The 23,495-nt window shown below is 34.6% G+C and overlaps 1 protein-coding gene across 4 annotated transcripts in view; it reads left to right on the top strand.

Moving 5' to 3' along the window:
• Nca (neurocalcin homolog) overlaps positions 1-23,495 on the top strand; it is a 181,713-nt gene that overhangs the window by 133,057 nt on the left and 25,161 nt on the right. For all 4 annotated transcript variants that reach the window (XM_090401232.1, XM_090401233.1, XM_090401235.1 and 1 more), the window contains one exon: positions 4,676-5,132. In XM_090401232.1, the coding sequence (XP_090257358.1) occupies positions 4,755-5,132 (378 nt within the window). In that variant the 5' untranslated portion in view covers positions 4,676-4,754. The remainder of the gene's footprint in view (positions 1-4,675; positions 5,133-23,495) is intronic.

The following is a 23,495-nucleotide window of genomic DNA, read 5'->3' as shown; positions in this document are numbered from 1 at the left end:
AGGTCAAGTGTGTTGGCAAATTGGAGGGGGGGTTTGGCTGGTATTCTGGTGGGACAATTGATGATTTGAAATAGGTCATTGCTGATGTCAAATACCTCAACATCCCTGTCTGCTTGATCGGCGAAACTGGAGAAGGGGAGCCAATGCGAGTTGGAACATTGAAGTCCCCAAGAAGGATGACATTGCTATTGGGATATGCGATGTCATCGTGAGAGACAATATCTCCATGAGAGAAAAGGTTGAAGGGGTCAGAGTGGTTGATGGAGTTTGGAGAGCAATAGAGGAGGGCATATGAAAAGGGTAGGTTGGTTTGGTAGAGAAATTTTGAGCCAAAGCAGATCAAATAGTGGGGGATTCAAGGATTTGCAGTCTCTGGCATGCATGTCAGTTCTCACAAATGCATAAGTGCCACCTTTTGTGGCAGAAAGAGCTATGTAATTTGGGCAGTTGAGGCGTACAGTGGCTGTTGAGGTTGCTGGTTAGTCCTGAATGGAATAGTAGTTCTGGTTTTGATGACTGTAGGTGGCAGATGTATATCATTTACAGCAATGTAAATGATATACATCATTTACATTGTTGTTTAGGCCACAAATCTTAAGGGGCTTTGGAACTTTTTTTTTGTTAATGGTGACATAAGTGCTAAAATGCTGAGTATAAAAAAGCTATTAATATTTATCCTTAGTAGGTATTGTCAGTTAGAGCCTCCATAGCTCAGTTGGTATAAACAAAGTCCTTTGGTCAGAAAGACCTGGATTTGATTCCTGTCCATGATATGAGGAACTTTATTCTGGTCTCTCTCGAATAAAGGTGAGCTAGCCGGTCTCATACGGAGGTAGAGGGTTTTTTACTCCTGGAAACTCGGGGGGGGGGGGGATTGTCCCTTGGAACAGGCAAACTGGCTAGTAGAGCACATGCAATTTACAGACAAGAATACTTAGAGGGACAACTTAGGAGTAACTGCCTCATCCTTGTATTAATAAATCCAAGGCTACTTGGAAGGCTGTGGGTGCTTAAGTGCCTGTTAGAGCCACTGATGGATGGATGGGTGGAAGGTATTGTCAATAATTATAAACCTGCAACATGAATGTTGTGCAGAACATGGACTTAATACCAAAATCATACACAAATGGTTCACATTACAGAAGCCTGAAGTACTTTTTTAGCTGTCTCACATTTATTCATTTTACAAACTGTATAAATTCCCATTTTTCCAGTATATCAATTGGAACAACAGCCAATATCTGCCTAGAATCTAAAAAATCTTATTATTACTAGAACTAGTCTTGCCCTGCCAGCCATGCTTTGGACACTATCACAGAATCATATAGAGAGAAACCATTCTGGAATTGACAGCTGCTTCTAAAAACCAGGCTAACTTAAATATGAATATTTTGAAACTCCTGAAGGAACAAAAAACTAATTTTTAGGCTCCTATTCCCCCCCCCTCTCCACAGCTAAGGCTAGCTACAAAGTAGTACTGCTATAGGAGTCTCATCCTATGTTATACCATTATTCTACTTCCTCTGTATTGCCATGTGCCTGTTATAATCTTACACTATACTCCATTGTTTCTCTGAGATGAAATATTTATGATAACATTAAAGCAACTTATTTCATTCCTTTGTTCACTTCATTTTTGTTCAAAGCTGCTAGAATCTTCCACTTGGGGAAAGGATGGATCTAACTCATGAGCTTATTTATATAGGGGGATTAGGATGCACTGGCTTGCAGTCCAGATCAAAAAACAAAATTACACCAGATTCATTGGAAAAGTTTTGTTGATTTTGCAACTTTCTCATGTACTGAATAATACAGAATTTATATAAATGTTTGCAAAAAGACATTTATTTATTTATTTATTTATTTTACAAAGATCTGACAGCAATAGAAACAATTCCAAAAAAAATACTAATTATTGAAGGAGACTGGAATCCCAAAGTTGGAATAGAAAATGGTTGGGAAAGCGTCATGGAAAAATATGGTTTTGGAGAAAGAAACAAAAGGTGAAAAAATGTTTGAATTTGCTTTGGACCATGACATGATGATCTGTAACACAAGATTCCAGCAAAAAGGAGTGTAGAAAATGTACTTGGTAATCAAATGATGGGAAAAACCAAGAACATGATCGATATGATTAAAAGATGTGGATAACAGCAGTGTCGAACTTTTCAAGGAGCAGATATAGATTTGGATCATACCTTAGTGATTGCAAACATAAAGTTGAAATTAAAAAGAAAATATAAATCTCATCATCAGAAACAAAGATACAGCAGGAATAAGCAAAGCAGAAATAGGAAGAAGGTACAGCACAGTGTTAGAGGAGAAACTAAAAAGTGTGGGAAAAGAAAAATCGAATCGAAAAGTGAAAGGAGTAATGAAGATGATAGAAGATGCAGTTCAAGAAATAGTACCAGAAGAAAAAATCAAGAAGTGGATTAGATAGGAAACACTGAAGTTAGTATAGGAGAAGAGAATGTTGAAGATAAGAAGGAATAATCAGACCAAATAGAGGAGCAATATAGAAGAAAGTGTAATGAGGTGAAAAAAAGCAGTCAGAATGGATAAGATAAAATGGTTAGAAGTGCAGTAATATAGAACAGCACTACTATGGAGAGCACAAAACTAGGGAGGTGTACAAAATGATTAGAACCATTAATAGAAGGTCGCAACCAAAACAGATTACAATTAAAGATGAAAAAGGCAAAGTAGGGATGAATAAAGATAAAATTTTACAGCAGTGGACATCAACATACTGTAGTGAGCTATATGAAGAAAAACTAGATTTAGATGGAGTTGGAAAACTGAAGAATTGAAGCAGATTTTGACAATGTGGTTAATAGCAGAGAAAGCTAGGAGAAAAAACAAAAACATATTTACTTGTTTTGTTGATTTTCAGAAGGCATTTGACGTCATCAACCAGAAAGTTACATTAGCAGTGCTAGAATCCTATGGAATTGACAGAAAAACTAATAAACATATTAAAGATGTTTATAAGAATGTAGTGGCAGCAGCAATAGGTGATGATTTGGGGAAATGGTTTAGAACAAGCAGAGGTAATAGACTGGGGGATCCAATATCAACAAATATTTTCATTGCACATTTTGAAAGAACAATGGACAAAATGAAGGAAGATGCAAAAGGAATATCAGTACACGGGATGAGAATTAACAATCTGAGATTTGCAGATGACATTGTTATTATTGAAGAAGACGAGAAGTAAAAAAACATTGAAACTGTTAAATGAGAAAGAGAAGCTATTTGGACTTGTTATGAACTTGTAAAAAAACAGACAATGGTATTTGGTGAGAAGAACGTGAAACAAAAGATACAAGTGGATGGAATTGATATAGAAAATGTAGAACAATTCACATATTTGGGGAGTAAAATGACATATGACTTGGGCTGTTAAAAAAAAAAAAAAAAAAAAAAAAATCAGGATTGTAAAGGGAAGAATAAATCTGAAGTCATGGATCTGGAAAAATAAAGCGATCAGCCTGCAAAAAAAATTAAGAGTACTAGCAACATGCATCTTTAGTAGTGTACTGTATGGATCTGAAAAATGGGTAATAAACAAGGAATCAAGAAAAAGAATTTTGTCATTTGAAAGAACTTGTTACAGGAAGATTCTAAGAATAGGATGGGTACAGAAAATCACAAATGAAGAGCGCTATTCAGAAGATACAACCAAAGGAGAATTTAATGCAGAAGATTATACAACAGAAGCTGCAATTATTTGGACACATCTGCAGAATGAGCGAGAATCGGAAGATAAAGACATGAAGGACTGGTGCGTGGAATGTAGTTAAAGAAACTGCTGCACTGTGCACTGGACAAAGAAAGGTGGAAGAAGATAGTGAAGGAGGCATCAGACACCAATGGGCAGTGTGCCCATTGTTCGTGATGATGAAAAAGACATGTTTGGAAGGCCTACAAAATTCATCAGAACTTCCTACTTGTAAAAGAGCAATAGTTTTGTGTAGTTGGAAAATACAATAAGCTGCATGTTTCAAATTTTAAAAATGAAAGACAAATTCATTTAGTCAGTAGTATACACAGAAATGTAGTTTTATGTACTATAGGCCATGTCCCAAAGCCAAAATCCTCAGATTATTTAACTTGGTTAAATAAGATATTTAAACAAAAATATCTTATTTTTACGAACTCATCACAGTTTGAAAATATCTTCGTAAAAAATATTTAAAGAGACTTTTATGCATATAATAAGAAAACTCTAAATTTGCCTCTTTTAATATTACACACATTGTTGCATACTGTTTTTTGTTTTGTTAGAGAAGTTGTGAAAACTCGTTATGCTGGAGTTACCAAAGTGTTAATGCTATTTTATCTTAATTTTTGTAATGCACAAACAAGTCAGACTTGTTAAATTTCAGTATGTTTGGTATTTGTTAATAACAGTTTAGCCTTTTTACATATTAAACAGTTAATAGAAATCTGCATGCGTGGAAAAAATACAAACTAGAAATGCAAACTTTTAATAGTTTACATACTTAAAAACTTAAGTTTCCATAATGATAAAATTTGATTTATATGGACTTCTTTTATTATTATACAAAATCAAACGATTTGTTATTTTTGTTTTCATGTTTTAATTTTTTTAAAAATTTGTTTTAAAAGTTTCTTGCTTTTAATTCTAAATCTTGATGTTTTTGTTTAGGTGTTTTGAAGGAGTAGCACTTTACCTCTATTTGTTATATCATATCTGGAGTTGTTCTTCATAAACCCCACCCAATAGGATGGGGAAACAAAACAGTAAGTTGAAACCAGAGGTTTTGGAAGACCTTCGACAAAATACAGAATTTACAGATGCCGAGATACAAGAGTGGTATAAAGGATTTTTAAAAGACTGTCCCACTGGACATCTGTCAATTGAGGAATTTAAGAAAATTTATGGAAACTTTTTTCCATATGGTGATGCTTCAAAATTTGCTGAGCATGTATTTCGTACCTTTGATGCAAATGGAGATGGTACAATAGACTTCAGGGAATTTTTATGTGCATTGAGTGTGACATCAAGAGGAAAGCTTGAGCAAAAATTAAAGTGGGCCTTCAGTATGTATGACCTTGATGGTAATGGATATATTTCTAGGCAGGAAATGTTGGAAATTGTTACAGTAAGTTTTATTTCTTTTTATGTATGTACATAAATCTAATGTTCATTTCTGCATTTCCGTTTTATGTTATATTTTACTCCTGGCTATTACTGATAGCTCAGTAACTTGATAAGCTACTATATAATCTTTATTATATGTAGTAGTTTCTTGCTGCTTTACTTATGTGGTAGAGGAAGCAAGAGACTTGATAAGGTACTACCAATTATGAATCTATATTGAATTATCTGTAGTGGTTTCTTGGTGCTACCACTACTAATTTAACTTCTTATAATTCACATGAAGGGGATGGGAGACATTTTGTAGTTTTGTTTACTAGCATGTTTTTCTGAACTTACTATAAACCGATGTTAAAACATTTGGAATAAAATTAAATATTTTTCTTTTGAAGAATAAAAGATATCAACAATGTATTGTATGCAAATCTATTAGATTTGCAAAGTATTTATAATTTCGCATTTAGTCACTAAATATAACTTTTATTGTAAAAATATTCAAACCAGTGGAGTTTTAAACATTGGTTTCAAAATATAATGAATAATATAATATATGTTTTGTCATATGGATGATCATTTGGTTGTTTGGTTACAAGGCAGGTTGACTTATTTAGGAGCCAGCAAATGGAGTATGGAGTTGCAATGTCCTCCCAAAAAAGGAAGGTGATAAGTGGAGTGCCACAGTGTTCTGTTCTGGGATTACTGTTAAACTTATATATGAATTATAAAGTTCATGGTGTGAAAGGAGATATTCACTTGTTTGCTGGTGATGCAAAATTAGGAAGAGCAATGTCGGGAAGTTCTGATGTGTTATTACAAGAGAATGTGAGTTGAGAATTTGGTGCTTTGGACTGAGGAAGGGGGGGGGGGTGTCATTTTAAAGTTGCTAAGTGTAAAGTTATGTACCTCAGCTAGAAAGGATGGAATGAGGTATACCACATTGAAGGAACTTTGCTTCAGGAGGTGGAGGAAGCAAGGGATCTGGGCATCTTAGTGGATAGGGAACTGAAGTTCAGGAGGATGCATCACAAAAGTGGTTAGGATTACCCTCAAAAATTGCTGCTATAATGTAAAGAACATTATAGCAGCAATGTGTATGGATAAGGAAGTGATAATTCCACTTTATAAGGTTTCTGTGCACAGATCTGGTCAGCAAGCTATATTGGTGACAAGGAAACACTGGAGAGAGAGTGCAGAGGCAAATAACTAAGACTGCCTCTGAAATATTGAGTATGAAGATAAATTGAGGGAATGTTTACTTCAGAGTTTTGCAGATAGAGAGGTGATATTGATTGAGACATAAGTTGATAAGAGGAGCCTACCAAATAGTTACAGGGAATTATTACATACGATAATGGGTGATACAAGAACAAGAGAGTATCCCTGGAAACTGTATGGAGGTCACATGAGTGAAGAGGTGAAAAAGATTTTTTGCTTGATGAGTGGAATGTATTGCCAGAGTGGGTAGTGAATGCTCCAACATTGAATGTGTTCAAGGCAAAGTATAATATTTATAGTGGTCTGTGAGTGTTTGACTGCCCAAAGAGTTTTTGAACTCCTCCATGGAGACTTTGAAGTAATATTATATTACAATACATCTATAATACACAATATTTTTGTAAATCCCATCCACGAAAAATTATAAATCCATCACACTGTAGTATTTTGATCTAAGTGTTAGATAATTCGGGAATTCTGATCTAGAGAGCAAATATTTTTTAAGCCACTTTAGATGTTCTTAAACAGGATAGTGATCTCACACTAGGTAACACTCTGCCGCCTGAAGTTTCTTGAATATTCATGCTGCAGTGAACTTGAAACCATAACTTGTTAGTTGTAGGTGCTATCCACTGGGCCATCAAGGCCTTCATAATTATTGTTGATTTATCAACATCATTTCTAGAATTTATAGTTGTGATATGTGCAGAATACATTCAACTTCTCCTCATAGTAGACACTGGTATAGTGAACTCAAGCTACCAAATACCATCTTTTTTCCTCAAGTTTATTTTCAGTTTTTTTTTTTTCTTAATTAAAAAGCCTTAATAAATTCAAAGAGGATGGATGTATATAAGTGTTCATATACATCCAGACCACCACCTTTACAGTACAGTGACTTCCACTCACTGAGTTACCAAAGCAAGCAATTTTTTTTTCCTGGCACACTTTGGAAAATATTTTAATTATATTCAGTTTTTTCATTTTAGTGCAAGAACTGTAATACCATGTGGTACAAATAGTGTAAATCATCTGGGATTTGATATTCTGATAACTTTCAGGAAATATTGTAGCATGGCTACTTATTAGGTGCATGTCTGGCTGATCAGGCTATTGATGCTATTTTTGAATCTCCACAAAAATTTTTCTTGGTTAGTTTAATTGCAAGGGAAAAACATGTTGAAATTATATTAAAATAACTTCATTTACTGGACAGAATGTAAATGAACATAAGCAGATTTCAATGTAATTCAATTTTGGTTTCACTCAGAGGATTTGTAAAAAAAAAAAAAAAAAAAAAAAAAAAAAGTAAAATTGGACCTAGATCAGAAGTAATGAACCATGTCGCATATACCCAAAGTGGCACAACAAATTTTTTGGGCTTGTAGAATTCATTGTTTCTCTCTCTTCCCCCTCCCCCTAAAAAAAATAAATTCAAACTTCAAAACATCAATCTAGGAATCTGCCTCAAGTTGTGACCCATGCAAACCCATTTCATTCTCTTTGCTAGGTATGTTATGATGTTACACTATTCAGTAAACAGCTGTATTCATGCATTCATGTTTAAAATTGGAGTGATGAGACATACTGACTGAAATTGTGACAAAATTCTATGATTAAATGATTACATTTTTTATAAAGGATTTTTAATACCTTTATTAAAGCATCTTTGAAATGTCTTTTATCAAGTAACATGAGTATGAGAAAAATAATATGTTGTGCAAAATTCTGAGAGGCATATAAGGATAGTTTTTTCTAAAAGATTTAGATTTTTTTTTTTTTTTTAAACAAAGCACCACATTATTCTTACAGGTGAAATATCAACAATCAGATATTCAAACTATAAATAATTAAGAGTTTTTTTTTTTTTTAAATAATGAAACCTGTGGTGCGATCATAATAAAAAGAAACACGTATTAACCACAGTGAAAATTATTTAATTGTAAATATTTCATCTTAGGTATCATAGGACATCATCAGTACAGTAGTTTAAAACAATAATAGAAATAACATACAGTTAGGGTGCATGATTACAACCAAATTTACAACTTGTTACCTTCTCCTAAGGACAAACTCTCACCTTTGATGTTGCCTGGCATTTATGAAATTCCATGCTCATGCAAATTGTCTTACTTTGGACAGACAGGCAGGTCTGTTCAGTAACACATCTCGGAACATCAAGACCGCATTAGTCTTTTTAAACCACAGAAATCTGACCTCTCTCAACACAGAATTGAAAATCCAAACCATAGGATCCATTGGGAAAAGTCTAAACTTTTACATAGATCTTTATATAAACATGAACATTTATACAAAGAAAGTTCTGAAGCCCTACTACACAGACCAAACTTAAACCGCAACTACTTTCTTACTATTCCTGAAGTATGGGAAATTGTGTTAAATAATTTTTTTTTTTCTGTAACACATTACGCACGTTTAATGAGATTCTATCGTAATCATGTACCCTAACTGTATGTTATTCCTATTATTGTTTTAAACTACTGTAATGATGATGTCCTAAGATACTTAGGATGAAGTATTTACAATTAAATATTTTTCACTGTGGTTAATACGTGTTTCTTTTAATCAAAAATAATTAAGAGATTGCATACATGTGTTTAGCCATACTAAACTGGACACTTTCCTTTAATAATACACATGTAATATTAAAGGAAAGAATGATGAGCATTAATTTTGATTATAGAGACTACAATAGTGTTAAGAATAATTACTTTAATTTTCCCGATATTTCGACCTTCACATTGTCATCATCATCTGGAAGACACACACAAAGACAAGCTATATCGCATTTCAAACAATATGCCAAAGCGACAATGATTTCATCAACCATTATTCTACTGACCTGACTTCTAATGAGGGTTGTGGTCGTGTGTGTGTGGGGGGGGGGGGGGGCTACATCGTTATGTTCTGTTTATAATATCACCACAGAAGAAATTCATACTATTATTAATACAGCAATATTAGTGGCCTAATCAGTAATTTAACATAAGTGTTTGTTATATTAAGGCTAAGATCCTAGATTACTACAGTCCTAATTATAATTTATAATGAACTCTTAAAACAAAAAGGTTATGTGGGGATATGAGTCATCCATATTCTAGGGATTTTTAGGCCATTATTTTTAAGATTATGGTGGTTACGAATTTCACTGACCTCTTTAAATTTGCTCTCATACTACAGTTTGGTGTGATGTAATGAACAGGTGCCTTTGCCTATTATTTCTGTACAGGTACCTCCATGGAGTCTGAAGACTCATTGCAGAAGACCTAAACTATCCACATAATGTCATACCTTCCTTAAACCCATTAACAGACAACATGCTCACAAATGACTGGCAGCACATTCCATTCATTCACAACTTGCCAAGCAAAACATCTAGTCTTCACATCCCTACTAACCATGCATTTACTCAAATTTCAGGGATAATCTCTTGTTCTGTCCTCTCTTGCCAAGCAATGAAACATTTCTCCCATAAAACCTTCATCAATCCTATAAAACCTTTTAAGTAACTTAAATGTTTCTATCATATGCCTCTTTTTTGCCTATCCAACCAACTTCTGCAGTCCACACCCTCAATCTATACTCATAAGGAACATTCCACATGGCAGGCAGTCTTAAGTAGAGTTATGTGGACAAATATCAGAATGGGGAACTGAGCAATGAGACTTATTTGTGCCTGTGGTCCCATAGAAGGTTCTACTAAGGTAGAAGTGGAGGAATATTTTGAGGCTTTAGAGAAAGCAATTGACAGAATGAAAAAGGAAAAGTTGATCCTTGTTGATCTAAATAGCAGAGTAGGAAATGATTGTCAAATGTACAGAAATATTTTGGGGAAATTTGGAGAAAAAAGCAAAGCTAATAATAATGGCAAATACCTGTTGGATTTTTGCTTAGGACATGGACTGGTTGTTACTAACACAGTGTTCCTACGCAAAAATGTGCACATGGAGAGAAGCAGCAAGGAATAAAGAAAACGTCTCATTGATTGTGTTGCTGTTGATAGTGATGTGTTTCTCACTGGTGGGACACTAGAGTGTACAGAGGATTTGAAATTGGAAGTGATCACCATTTAGTCTTAAACAGGATGAAATTGAATTTCATATTGAAAAGAAGAACATGCAGAGTAGTTTTAAAGCGATTAAAAGTTGAGCAACTCTCAGATATGAACTGTAGACTAAAAGTCACAAATATTATTCAAGAAAAAATGAAAGAGTTTGAGAACAGGAACCAAACTTTGGAGATTCATTGGCAAGCCCTGAAGAAAACACTTAATTGATTCAGCCAGAGAGGCATGTGGTGAAGTTGTCTGCAAGGATAGAAAAATCAAAACTCCATGGTGGACACAGGAAGTTAAAGAGGCAGGGAAGGAAAAGAAGAAAGCATATCAAAAGTTCCTGGCAAATAAGTCAGCTTGTGCTCTTAGAGAATATGGAGAAAAATGTAAGAAAGCTAAACACTTTGTAAAAGTGGTTAAACATGTAATGGGAGGACTGTGACAAGATATTCTGGAGGTTGTTAAAGAAGCTCAGAAATGGAGGAAAGAGTGCTGTAAAAGGAATTAGAGATGATAAAGGTGACATGAAAACGGAAGAAAAAGATATCCTTGAAGTACGGAGTAATTACTTCGAAAAATAGCTAAATGAAATAAGCAGTGATGAAAGCACAGTGGTAAAAAAAACACTGATCTCGCATGCAGTCAGCAATATATATATATATATATATATCCATACTTGAAGTAGAAAAAGCCATCAAAAGCCTGAAATGTGGAAAGGCAGCAGGAGTAGATGATATTCGACCAGAAATGCTGAAGTATGGTGGTATAAGAGTCTTACAGTGGCTGCACTGCATAGTTCAGAAAGCCTGGACACATGGACGAATTCCAGATGATTGGAGTAGAGCTCTCATAGTACCCATATATAAAAAGGGAAATAAAACTGAATATGAGAATTACAGAGGCATTTCATTACTGAGTGTTCCTGGTAAGATATGTGCAAGTATACTTGAGAAACGGTTGAAGGATTGTGGAAGGGAAGCTTGGTGAAGAACAAGCTGGATTCAGACCAAATAGAGGCTGTCAGGATCAGATTTTCACTTTACGACAGATAGTTGAGAATCATGGGAAGATAACAAAGATCTGTATTTAAGTTTTGTAGACCTGCAAAAGGCACATGAAAAGAAGCCAAGAGAAAAGCTATTTAAAACTACAGTTGTATGGTTTCAATGGGGCATTATATCATGCAATATTTAGTCTTTATTTGGGTTGTAAGTCAGCAGGTAGAATTGAAGGAAGTACAGGAAGGTAGTTTAATTTTAAATGTGGTTTCAGACAAGGATGTACATTATCCCCTCTCTTATTCATTATCTGTTAAACCTGATATCAAAATTGGAGATGTTAATCTCAGCTCTTTGCTTTATGCTGATGATGTTATACTTCTAAATAAATCTGCTACGTCTGCAAGATTCCCTGACTAGATTGAATAAATGTTGTAATAGATATGGTATGAAGGTCAGCATTAAAAAGACAATGAAAATAGAAACATTGAAAATATCAACTGCATTGTGAATGGAGAACTTGTAGAACAAGTAAAGCATTTCAGTTACTTAGGCACAGTTTGAAGATGGTAAATTAAATATGGAAATAGACAACAGAATCAACAAAGCTGGTATGGTAGGAAGTCAACTGAATTAATTTATATGGAATATGAGAGAAATTAGCCTAAACACTAAATTAGCTGTATACAGGACAGTGTTCAAACCAATTTAACTTATGGATCTGAGATCTGGGTTAGAAGTAAAACACTTGACCAAAGACTAGTCCTGAGAAAGATTAGGGGCACGAACAGATGGCATCAATGTCAATACACTCATACCTTGCTATATGGCCGATATACGTTCATGGAAAGTCGACCGCAAAGTGAAATGCTGCATAAATGAATCATTTATTTCCTTATAAATTCGGTAAGATCCATTCCAATTTTATAAAAAAAATAGAAAATCATTGGGTTTCTGGTTGAAAATGCACTTTTTATTTCATTTAAAATATCGTTTACATTACTTATTAATAAAAACAAAAATATAATTCTATTATACTAATAAAACGAAATAAAACACAAACAAATGAACAGTTTTTTTTTTTAATTTTCGAATCAGTCTGATGATGAATTGCACGACATCCCTTCATTAGTGTCACCATCTGTTGTTGTCTGAGGACACAGTTTAAAAAATTTGTCCAATGTTTGTTGTATTGAGTTCCTGTTCTTTTCTTTTTGCAATTCTTTGTAGCAGTTAATAACTGTTAATGCCGCAAGAAACTTTGGCACTGCGTTCTTCGTTAGGATCGTTTTGAAGTAGGATGTTTATTCCTCGATAAATCCTTGGGGTTAATTGTCGGCAAACAACTTGCTCTTATTGTTCCTCATCAAATGTATGGTTTGTTTGTTTCTAACTGTATTAATTCTTCGTTAGAAAGTGGTTCTCTATCAGCATATAGCAAATCGATTACATCACATTCTTCCACATCCTCAAAACCAAGTTCATATGGTAGGTTCAATAGATTTTGTCTAATTTCAGAAAGGGGTTCAAATTCAGAATCATTACTTGTAATGCATTCTGGCCAAATTTTTTTTCACACATGGTTCATTGTGGTTGATTTCAACTCATTCCATGATTTGGTCCACACAATCTTTGATGTTGAATTTTTTCCAGAACTCTTTAATTGACAATTCACTATCGGTTTCATTTATAAGTTTTTGAGAGGTTCTTCGTAAATAATATGCCTTAAAAGTAGCTATTGCACCCTGATCCATTGGCTGGAATAGGGCTGTTGTTTTTTTAGGTAGATATTCAATACGAACAGTTACAAGAACTAATTAAAGAAGAAAAAAGAAAATACTATATGATTATAATGGGCAATTGGAATGGAGTTGTAGGAGAAGAAGAGGATGGGAGTGTAGTAGGAAGATACGGACTAGGTAATAGAAATGAGAGAGGGAAAAGATTAGTGAAATTCTGTAAAGAAAATAAGCTAATGATTACAAATACTTGGTTTAAAAAATCTAAGAGAAGACTATACACATGGAAAAAACCAGGAGATATGGAAAGATCAAATCGATTACATTATAGTAAAACAAAGATACAAGAATAGTGTAAAAAAATGCATGCACATATCCTGGAGCTGATATTTACTCTGACCACAACCCGCTATTCATAGAACTCCATCACTCTCCAAATTTAAAGAACGTTTCGGGCTCATGTTTCCCTCAAATACATACTGGATTCTATTTAAAAAACAAAAAATAAGTTATAATGTACATACATATTTATTGAGCACTTTAATATGTATTTACATACAAATGTATATTATGTACTTATCAACAATGTTTATAGTTGAAACAGAATGCAAGAAGAAACAAACACTTCTACTTTTGATACTGAGGATTTATTACTAAACTGATGACTAAATGCATCTACTCATGAGCACGTTTACAAAAGGCACGGACGAATTATGTGTTACGAAAAGATTGCACGACTACAAGACGACGCAAATAGCATTCCTGTGCGGAGTGGTGCGGCTGACCTAGAACACATAGCAAAAGACGTACACAAGGGATTTCCCGACTTTTTCGCTGTATATTGAAAAATTGTAGGCCCTAAATCTAAACTTAGCCATATAAAGAGGGGCTGTATAAAGGTATTAGTGTATATTATAAATGAGGATGTTAGGAAATTACTTGATATTGTCAGCATCCAGGAATGCATTAGCAGAGCTAATCTCAGGTGGTATGGTCATTTAAGCAGAATGGAAAAGGAAAGATTAGCAAAACCAGTGTTCTCTGACAGGTTGGCAGGAAACCGACCCAGAGGAAGACCAAGATATAGGTGGATTGATACAGTAAAAAGTGCCTTAGAAGACAAAAATATAAGACCTGATAATATTGGAGTCTTGACAGGTAACAGACTGATTTGGAGGAAAATTGTAGATAGGAAGTTTGTAATGATGTAAATTTTTCATGTACTACTATCATATCCTGTTCACCTCCTTGAGGGTATATATCAGGAATTTGATGATATAACAAACAAATGCTAGACTGTAAATAAATACAAACAACTCATTTATCGTTCTTTAATAGCTATAACTTAATAAGTTCTTTAATAAGCGTCTCTGTAGCGCAATTGGAAGAATGACGGTACATTGCGCCCTTCGATTGGAATAGTCCTAAGTTCGATTCTCGTCGCGAAGGGAGGAATCTTTATCTGGACGATTTCAATCGAAGGTGAGTTAGCCGATCTCATACGTAGGTAGCAGGGTTTTTTCTCCCAGAAACTCTGCTTTTTCATCCCACATACAGACAAATTGGCCCTTCGGAACACACGCAATTTACAGACAAAAAATACTAGTTGTTGTGGTGGTGGAGGTGGGCGGTACATGGTGTTGATGGAGATGATTCGTAGTAGAGGTTCGGTGTAGTGGTTGAGACAGTTGTAGGTTTCTCCCGCGATAAGTCTTCGGACTGCTTGGAGGTATCAGGAATAATAATAATAATAATAATAATAATAGCTTTATTTAAATTAAGGGGATATTAAATCCCACATTGTTTTAAAACCGAATAAGAAACTCAAAGATTGGAATCAGAGAGTTTCATGCCGAATATAGTAAACTATAAAGTATTGGCGACCACTAGCGTGAGCCAATGCAAGTGACCCTAGTACGGTACAATACCGGAGAACTCCTAGCAAAGTCGGGTAACGTTCTGATCGCTATTCTTAGGTATTTTCCATAATGTAAAAACACATTTCCTAGGAAATGTATGCTGTTATTACATTATGGTGGGAGGTCACTACCCAGACCGGTTTCAGCCTTTTTTGAGGCTTCATCAGTGAGTAGCTAGACTAAATTAATACCAAAGTGTATAGCGAAAAGAACTTATATACTCTGCTATACAAGTTTCCAAACAGGTGCAACCATTAAGTTACTTAAATATAAAGAGCTAATAAGCTTCATTTCGGTGATATAAACATTATTTAAATTAAGGGGGATATTAAATCCCACAGTGTTTTAAAACCGAATAAGAAACTCAAAGATTGGAATCGGAGTTTCATGCCGAATATAGTAAACTATAAAGTATCGGCAACCACTAGCGTGAGCCAATGCAAGTGACCCTAGTACGTAGTACAATACCGGAGAACTCACAGCAAAGTCGGTAAAGTTCTGATCGCTATTCTTAGGTATTTTCCATAATGTAAAAACACATTTCCTAGGAAATGTGAAATATAATGTTTATATCGCCGAAATGAAGCTCATTAGCTCTTTATATTTAAGTAATAATAATAATAGCTTTTTTTACATGCTGGTTTCAAACAGCTGTATCTCTGCATCCATTGGCAATTGAACACATGTTTACATGAACTTGTTTACTCAGAATAATTGACACCATCACATACCAAAATATTTGCTATTGCTCCTGAAACGCCCTGTGTGTGTCTGTTCCTTCCCCCCCCCCCCCCACACACACACCTACACCCACACATTGTAAGGAATTAATTACAAGTCTTTTATATCAGCTGTAAATGATTAACTTGGTGACTTGTAGGCCTTTATTCATTATATATTTGCACTCTCTGCTTTAGAATACATTATACTCATCAACTCTCCACATAAAAAATCTACTTCTCATGCCCCTCTTCACCAGATCTTTATATAACTTCCACAGATGGCCCCTCATTCTTCCTATTTTAACATCCACTTTTTTTGTAATTCCTTCTATATTAATCTGGTATTATCCCTTAACTTACTTGAAGGTCTATCATATCTATTCTTTTCCTGTTCCTATTCAAAATTGTAAGCCACAGTCTCTCAAATGCACTGCATAACCAATACTCCAGAGTCCTGGTATCACTTTGGTCATTTGTCTTCAGACTCTCTAGTTTTTCCACATCACAATGAAAAACCAAGCATGCACAGTAGTTCTGTGGTTGGACCAACCTCCTTATCCCTACATGTCAATGTGCAGTCTTTGCAGCACTTTCGATGTATCCTTGGAGCTTGTATTCATCACCCCAAGATTCTGAATTTCACCCACATCCTGAAGTACATCTCCACCAACAGTACGTAGTCTTATATCCTTATACTGTAGTGTAACCCCACATCATCAAATTTTTGCCATGTACCCTCAAGGGGTGTACAGGATATGATAGTACTACATGAAAAATTTACATCATTACTAACTTCCTATCTACAATTTTCTTCTAAATGAGCCTGTTACTTGTCAAAACTACAACATTATCAGATATTATATTTCTATCGTCTAAGGCACTTTGTACTGTATCAATCCACCTATATCTTGGTCTCCCTCTGGGTCGGTTTCCTGCCAACCTGGCAGAGAACACTTGTTTGGCTAACCTTTCCTCGCCCATTCTGTTTAAGCGACCATACCACCTGAGATTAGCTCTGCTAACACATTCCCAGATGCTGACAATGTCAAGTTCTTTCCTAATATCCTCATTTTTAATATGATATTGCCATTGATGCCATCTGTTCATGCCTCTAATCTTTCTCAAGACTCTCCTATCTGCGGTCTCTAGTCTTTGGTCAAGTGTTTTACTTCTGACCCAGCTCTCAGATCCATAAGTTAAAAACTGGTTTGAACACTGTCTTGTATACGGCTAATTTAGTGTTCCAACTAATTTCTCTCTTATTCCATATGAATTTATTCAGTTGACTTCCTAACATACCAACTTTGTTGATTCTGTTGTCTATTTCCATATTTAATTTACCATCTTCACTAAAAATCGTGTCTAAGTAGTTGAAATGTTTTACTTGTTCCACAGGAACAAATGATGTCTCCATTGACAACACAGTTGACATTTTCAATGATTCTGCCTATTTTCATTGTCTTTGTCTTTTTAACTGACCTTCATACCATATCTATTACAACAGTTATTCAATTTAGTCAGAGAATCTTGCAGACTTTTAGTAGATTTATTTAGAAGTATAACATCGTCTGCATAAAGCAAAGAGCTGACATTAACATCTCCAATTTTGATATCGTGTTTAATTCAACTCCTTCATAATGTGATCCGTATAGATAGTGAGGAATGTGGAGATTTTTCTGATGGGTCGAAAGGCAACACAAATATTTAGTGGATTTATCACTTTAGGCTATGTATTCGCTAAAGCCTTCCAAATAGGGGATAGGTATACGTGTTATTTCTTCTGTATTTGAAGAGGATGCTGAGACACAACTACTCAACTCTCTTTTTATGAAGGAATTCTCATATCGATTAGATAAGGAGGAATTAACATTCTGCAATTCTTTTTATAATAGTTCTTCTGAAGAACAAAAGAAGTGGGCTCGGTGAACCAGTATATTTATAATACCTGCCTTTTGATCCATGCTGAATCAAATCACCATCCGAGCCAAAAGGCAGGTACTGTAAGAACACTGGTTCATTGCCTTGAACCTGAACAGTCTGGACTTCCAGACCATGCCATCAACACTAGACAGAGTTCATTGGATCAAGACAAAAGTCGGTTCCTCATTGATCAGCTTTACAAAGAAACATGTGAAACGTTACTTCACTCCCCTAACTTAAACAGATCTGATGGTCTATGTCTATCCCCCTTTGGCTGATTTATAGATTACTATCTCCCACAATCTTTCCTAACTTTTGTAATTGTATACACACACACACACACACACACACACACATATATATATATTAAGGATACCAAGTAATTTTATAAACTTGGTTTTTTTACTCCTTCTCCCAAGCAAGCAAAACAGTTAAGTTTGTGCCTGAACGTAGTTCAAGTCTAAAGGTAGTGCAACACCAGGGCAACTCGTTGTAAAGGTGGGTAAAGCTCTGATCACTATTCTTAGTATTTCCCATAATGTAAAACACATCTCACTAAGAGATGTATACTGTTATACATTATGGGTTGCGGGGGGGGGTCACTACCCAGACCGGTTTCAACCTTTTTTGAGGTCTCCTCAGTGAGTAGCTAGACCCTAAAATACCAAGGTTTTTAGTAATAATACAGAGCCTTATCAACTTTACCTATACAAGTTGCTTTTACTTTGAATAAGAAACTCTGGATGTTTATAAAATGATTTGGTATCCTTAATATATATTATCCCCAAGGTAAAAAACTTTTCACATCTTTATTGAAATATGCGTTCAGGCACAAACTTAACTGTTTTGCTTACTTGGGAGAAGGAGTAAAAAAAAAAACCAAGTTTATAAAATTACTTGGTATCCTTAATATATATATATATATATATATATATATATATAGTGTTTTTTTTTAATAAATAAATTTAGGAAATTTAATGATCTTCTTTTTTAGTTATCTTACATTAGCTACTTACGTGGCACCTTGTGAATATGTCAGTTATTGTTTAATTAGCCTTTGTACTTGTACTGATGATGCCTGTGGTGCTCAGGCAAAAATTCTAATAATAAAAAATATTTTGCGTGTGTTAATTTAGTTATTATAACTATAAGTAATATGTCTACTCACGATATTTCCTTACTGAAACGTATAATTAAAATCTCCCTTAGGATCATCATCTTTTTACTTTCTTGACTAATTTATCTAAACATTTCACTATCAGTGCTCTCCACATTCCCTGGCTTATAGCAATATCTTATTAGATATATTCTGTTGATCTCAATTTTACACCAAATAGCTTCAAAATCTTCACACATACTACTATTTTCCACTTTGACTCTTAAAGTACACGGTTCCTCTGCTATCATTAACAATGCTCTCCCTCCATCTCTTCATCTTCCTATCCTTTAAAAAAATTCTGTATCCTACCATTTCAAGTCCTGACAGTTTATCACACTCTGTCAACCAAGTTTGGCTTAAGCTAATTATCTTTGGACATACTGATTCAATCAATGCTACAAACTCGGCTTTTATTTCTTATACTCCGTACGTTAATCTACATGCATGACTTTGAGGCCATCCCATCAACACACTCTTTACTCTATCTGCTATAGTATTCTTCTCTCTTTGTTCTGATCATCCCTTTTCCCTGATCATGATTTTTATTTATATTCTTATCATCCCCACCATTTTGCACTTCACTTTGCTCTGATATAATCACTTCTTCACCTTTGTATCCATCCTCTTTTCATCCTTCCACAACCTGCTTCTCAACCTCTCTTGACTCTTAGTGGTACTAATTTCTTATAAACCCTGTATACTCTTATTAAACAACAGTCACTCCAAATGACCAACACCAAACCCATTCAAATGCATTCCATCATCTTTGAACCATTCTAACTTCCTTTCACACTCATTCCATATATTCACAAATTGAACACAGTCTGCCTGACACAATTTAGCCATCTTGTGATTCAGTACCATTGCTCTCCTCTGATCATTACTGTCATATCTGGGCAATAAACTAACCTTTCCCAATGACACTATTATTATTCACTTCCTACAACTTCAAATCCTTTTCCACATTCTTTTTCTCACTATTCAAGCTGTTTGTGCCCACCACTATTACTAATTCTGATGCTCGTTCCTTTCTTGTATGCAAAGCATCTGATATATGTTGAATTGTACCACCTGTAAAATATGTCTTCTGCACTTTATTTTTTACCACGCTTTTAATGATTGAGTCACCATATAAAGCAACCCTATCATCTTTAGATACTTAATTCTTCTTATTAACCTCCTTGTCATTTACATCAGTTATGTTCTTTAAATGTTCGGTTTCCTCCTCCATACATTTGACCTATGTATGGAGGAGGAAACCTGACTCTTCATTTTCATTAACTCTTTCCTAAACTCTTCCACTTCGACTCTTGAAGGAGACAATTCCTCTGCTATCATTAACAGTACTCTTCCTCCCCCCTCTTGTCTCTTTACCTTCTTATCCTTTCAGAAAATTCTATATCTTACCATTTCTAGTCCTGAGGGTGTATCATCCTTAGTCAACCAAATTTCTCTTATACTAATTATCTTTGGGCATGCCAACTCAACCAGTGTTATTGCTATAAACTTAGCCGCTTTATTTCTAATACTCTGTACATGATTATACATAACTCTGATTTTCATACATATCCTTGTCATCCCCACCTTTTTGCCCTGTTGTAATAACTTCCTCACCTTTTTTTATCCCTCTTCTTCATGCCCTTCAGCAACTTGCTTCTCAACCTCTCTGACCTGTAGCAATACTAATTTCATATGAACCCTCGGTACTCTTAATAAACAACAACCGCACTAATTGTCCAACGCCAAACCCATTCAAATGTGTTACATCATCTTTAAACCATTCTAACTTCTCTTCAAATCCATTTCACACATTCATAAATTGAACATTTTTTGTCAGACACAATTCAGTCATCTTGTCATTCAGTATCATTGCTCTCCTCAGTTCATTACTGTTAATATCTGAGCAATAAACTAACCACTTTCCCAGTGACGCTGTTATTCTTCACCTTCTGCAACTTCTTGAAATCCCTTTCCACATTCTTTGTCTCACTATCCAAATCATTAATGCCAAACACTACCACTAATTCTGATGCCTATTCCTTCTGTACGAAGCTTCTGATATCTGTTTCATTGTACCATCTGGAAAATATGTTTTGTGTACCTTATTATTTATCACATTTTTAAAGATTGAATCACCACATAAAGCCACTCTGTGATCTTTAGATACTTGCATCGTTCTATTGATCTCCTCATTTACATCAGTTAATCTCTTCTTTAAATGTTCAGTTTCCTCCTCCATACTTTACCCTTGACTCTTCATTTTCATTAACTCGTGCCTAAGCTCTTCCATGTCACTTCTATTATTGTTGCGAACACTTCCATCCATTTTCTGATTATTCGTAGTAACACTGTTCTCATCTTTGGAATGCCCTAAACCTTTCATTACACTTCTCACAAACTATAAGTTCTTTCTTATAATTTAACCTTCCATAAATATAAACATTTTTAGGCCCATATGTGTAACAATTGTCACATCATATCCACTGAAAAATCCAAGAGAAATCAATTTTTTGTTGCCATTTTTGTAACATTAACTAGCACTTCCATGTTGATCAAAACAACCAAAGTGAACGCTTTTAGAGCCATACTACCAAAGTACAATGATTATATCCAGTATGATTATCAAAAGTACACTATATAATTAAGAAAAAAATACTTTTCATAACACCATTCAAATACACCACTACTTCTCATGACACTAGCAACTTTCATAACATAAAATACATTTTGTTTAATTGTAAACATAACTAAGAAAAAATTCATTAGTTTCAAAATGAACATTAATTTTTTAAAATTTTTGGTAACCTATTAGGCTACTATAAACCTACCTAAAAAAAAAAAAAAAAGGAGGATCAGTGATATGGATGTTTTGCAATAGTCTTGTTGTTTAGTATCATAATATAGAAATCCCTCGATTAATGTGTTCTTTAAAACAGGTGCATTAATCAGAAATGCACTAATCGAATATAATGAGGTATACTGAAGTATCGAAGTATACTTTTCCTATGAGGAAAAGTATACTTCGTTTCTAAACTTTGTTTTTTGACCCTTAATTTTTTATAAAGGAATTGGGGTATGTCTCAGGGAATAGTTAAAGGAAAACCATGAAGCTGAAAGACAATAAAACATATTCAGAATATAAATTTATTATTCTGTTTCTTAACAAAGAATTGAGAATGCCCACTAAACCTAACGTGGTTTGGGTAGGCATTCTGTTTCTTTTTTTTTCATACAACTGACACTATGACCCTATTGCCTCTTCTACTCTTCCGCAAATTTTACTGCTTCTCTCTTCACCAGGGTCAGCCTCTAAGTTGCTGCTTAAAAATTTCGGTGCAGAAAAATATTTTCAGTTTCTTTCTGTGAAATCTCTTTGGACCCCTGTCGGCGATTAAATTTTCTTCATGTTCTTCAGGATCTTCCCACTGTGCATCTAAATTTAGCTGGTCGGAATCGCTCAATTTCTCAGAATGAGATTTAATTAACTTGGATTCATTTGAAAAACCTCTAAAATCATTTGCACAATGTAGAAAAATGTGCTTCCACACAGCTTGCATATTGCTAGCTTACTAGTAATTTCATTAGACTTTGCAACTTTATAACCAGTCTGAGATTTCTTTGATGGCCAGAAAAGTCTTGGCTGGCATTTGTTTCCAAAAAAGGCCGGTTTCATCGACATTAAATATTTGTTGGTCACAATAGCCCCCTTATTCCACAATTTTCTTCAAAATCTCCGGATAATTTGCAGCCACCTCCTTATCTGCACTTGCAGCTTCGCCTGTGATTAGAACATAATGTAGGCTATTTCTCTTAATGAAACACTCAAACCACCCAGCACTGGCATGGAATTCTTTTTTTTTTTTTTTTTCATCATTGATAGTCCCTTCTTTCAAGGTTACAAATAGACTGTGCTTTTGATTTAATAAGGTCAGTGCTTAGCAGGATCTGTTTTTAGTTACATTCTTCGATCCATGTAGAAAGAAGTCTCTCAAATTCATTCAATAATAAAACTTTAATTTCGAGTGCATGCATGATAAACTTAAAGCATCCTTACCTTTCTCTTTGTATTCAGTAGCTTTTGCTTAAAATTGCTCTTATAGTTGATTCACCCATTTTTGTGTTCTTGTCCTAACTTTGCTCTGGACTCGCCTTGTTTATTTTTCTTTATTATTTCAAGTTGTTCTTCCAATGAGATTACTTTTCTAATAATTTTCACACTTCCACTTTTTTTTGCTCATTAATTCTTTTACTCATGATGAAAGGGTAGGAAAATACTTTAAAATAATCATAAGTAAGGAATATAATTGCAAAGGAGGCACAAGATATGATCAGCTAAATGCTATATAATTAGTATTGGTTTGGCAAATAAGTTCGTTCGGTTTTATGCTGCTTCGCCTGTCCCTATTGTTGTGCTACCACGCAACGCTATTGCGTAGTTGAAAGGCAACATTTCACATAACCTTTCAGTGAATTTTCGTTCGGCCTACTTCAGTTGCATGTGTATAACAAATTTTTTTGGAAATGGAAGGAAATAACGCAAATTACCGGCATATTTTGCTTTTTTATTTCAAAAAAGGCATATGAGCTGCAGAGGCCCATAAAAAAATATGCAGCATATAT

The sequence above is a fragment of the Typopeltis vanoorti genome, chromosome 12 (genome assembly GCF_054136105.1).
Source record: "Typopeltis vanoorti isolate ZY-2024b chromosome 12, IOZ_Tvanoo_1.0, whole genome shotgun sequence".
In the NCBI taxonomy this organism is placed as follows: domain Eukaryota; kingdom Metazoa; phylum Arthropoda; class Arachnida; order Uropygi; family Thelyphonidae; genus Typopeltis; species Typopeltis vanoorti.
The sequence above is the reverse complement of the archived record's forward strand: the minus strand, read 5'-3'. Positions and strand labels throughout refer to the sequence as shown.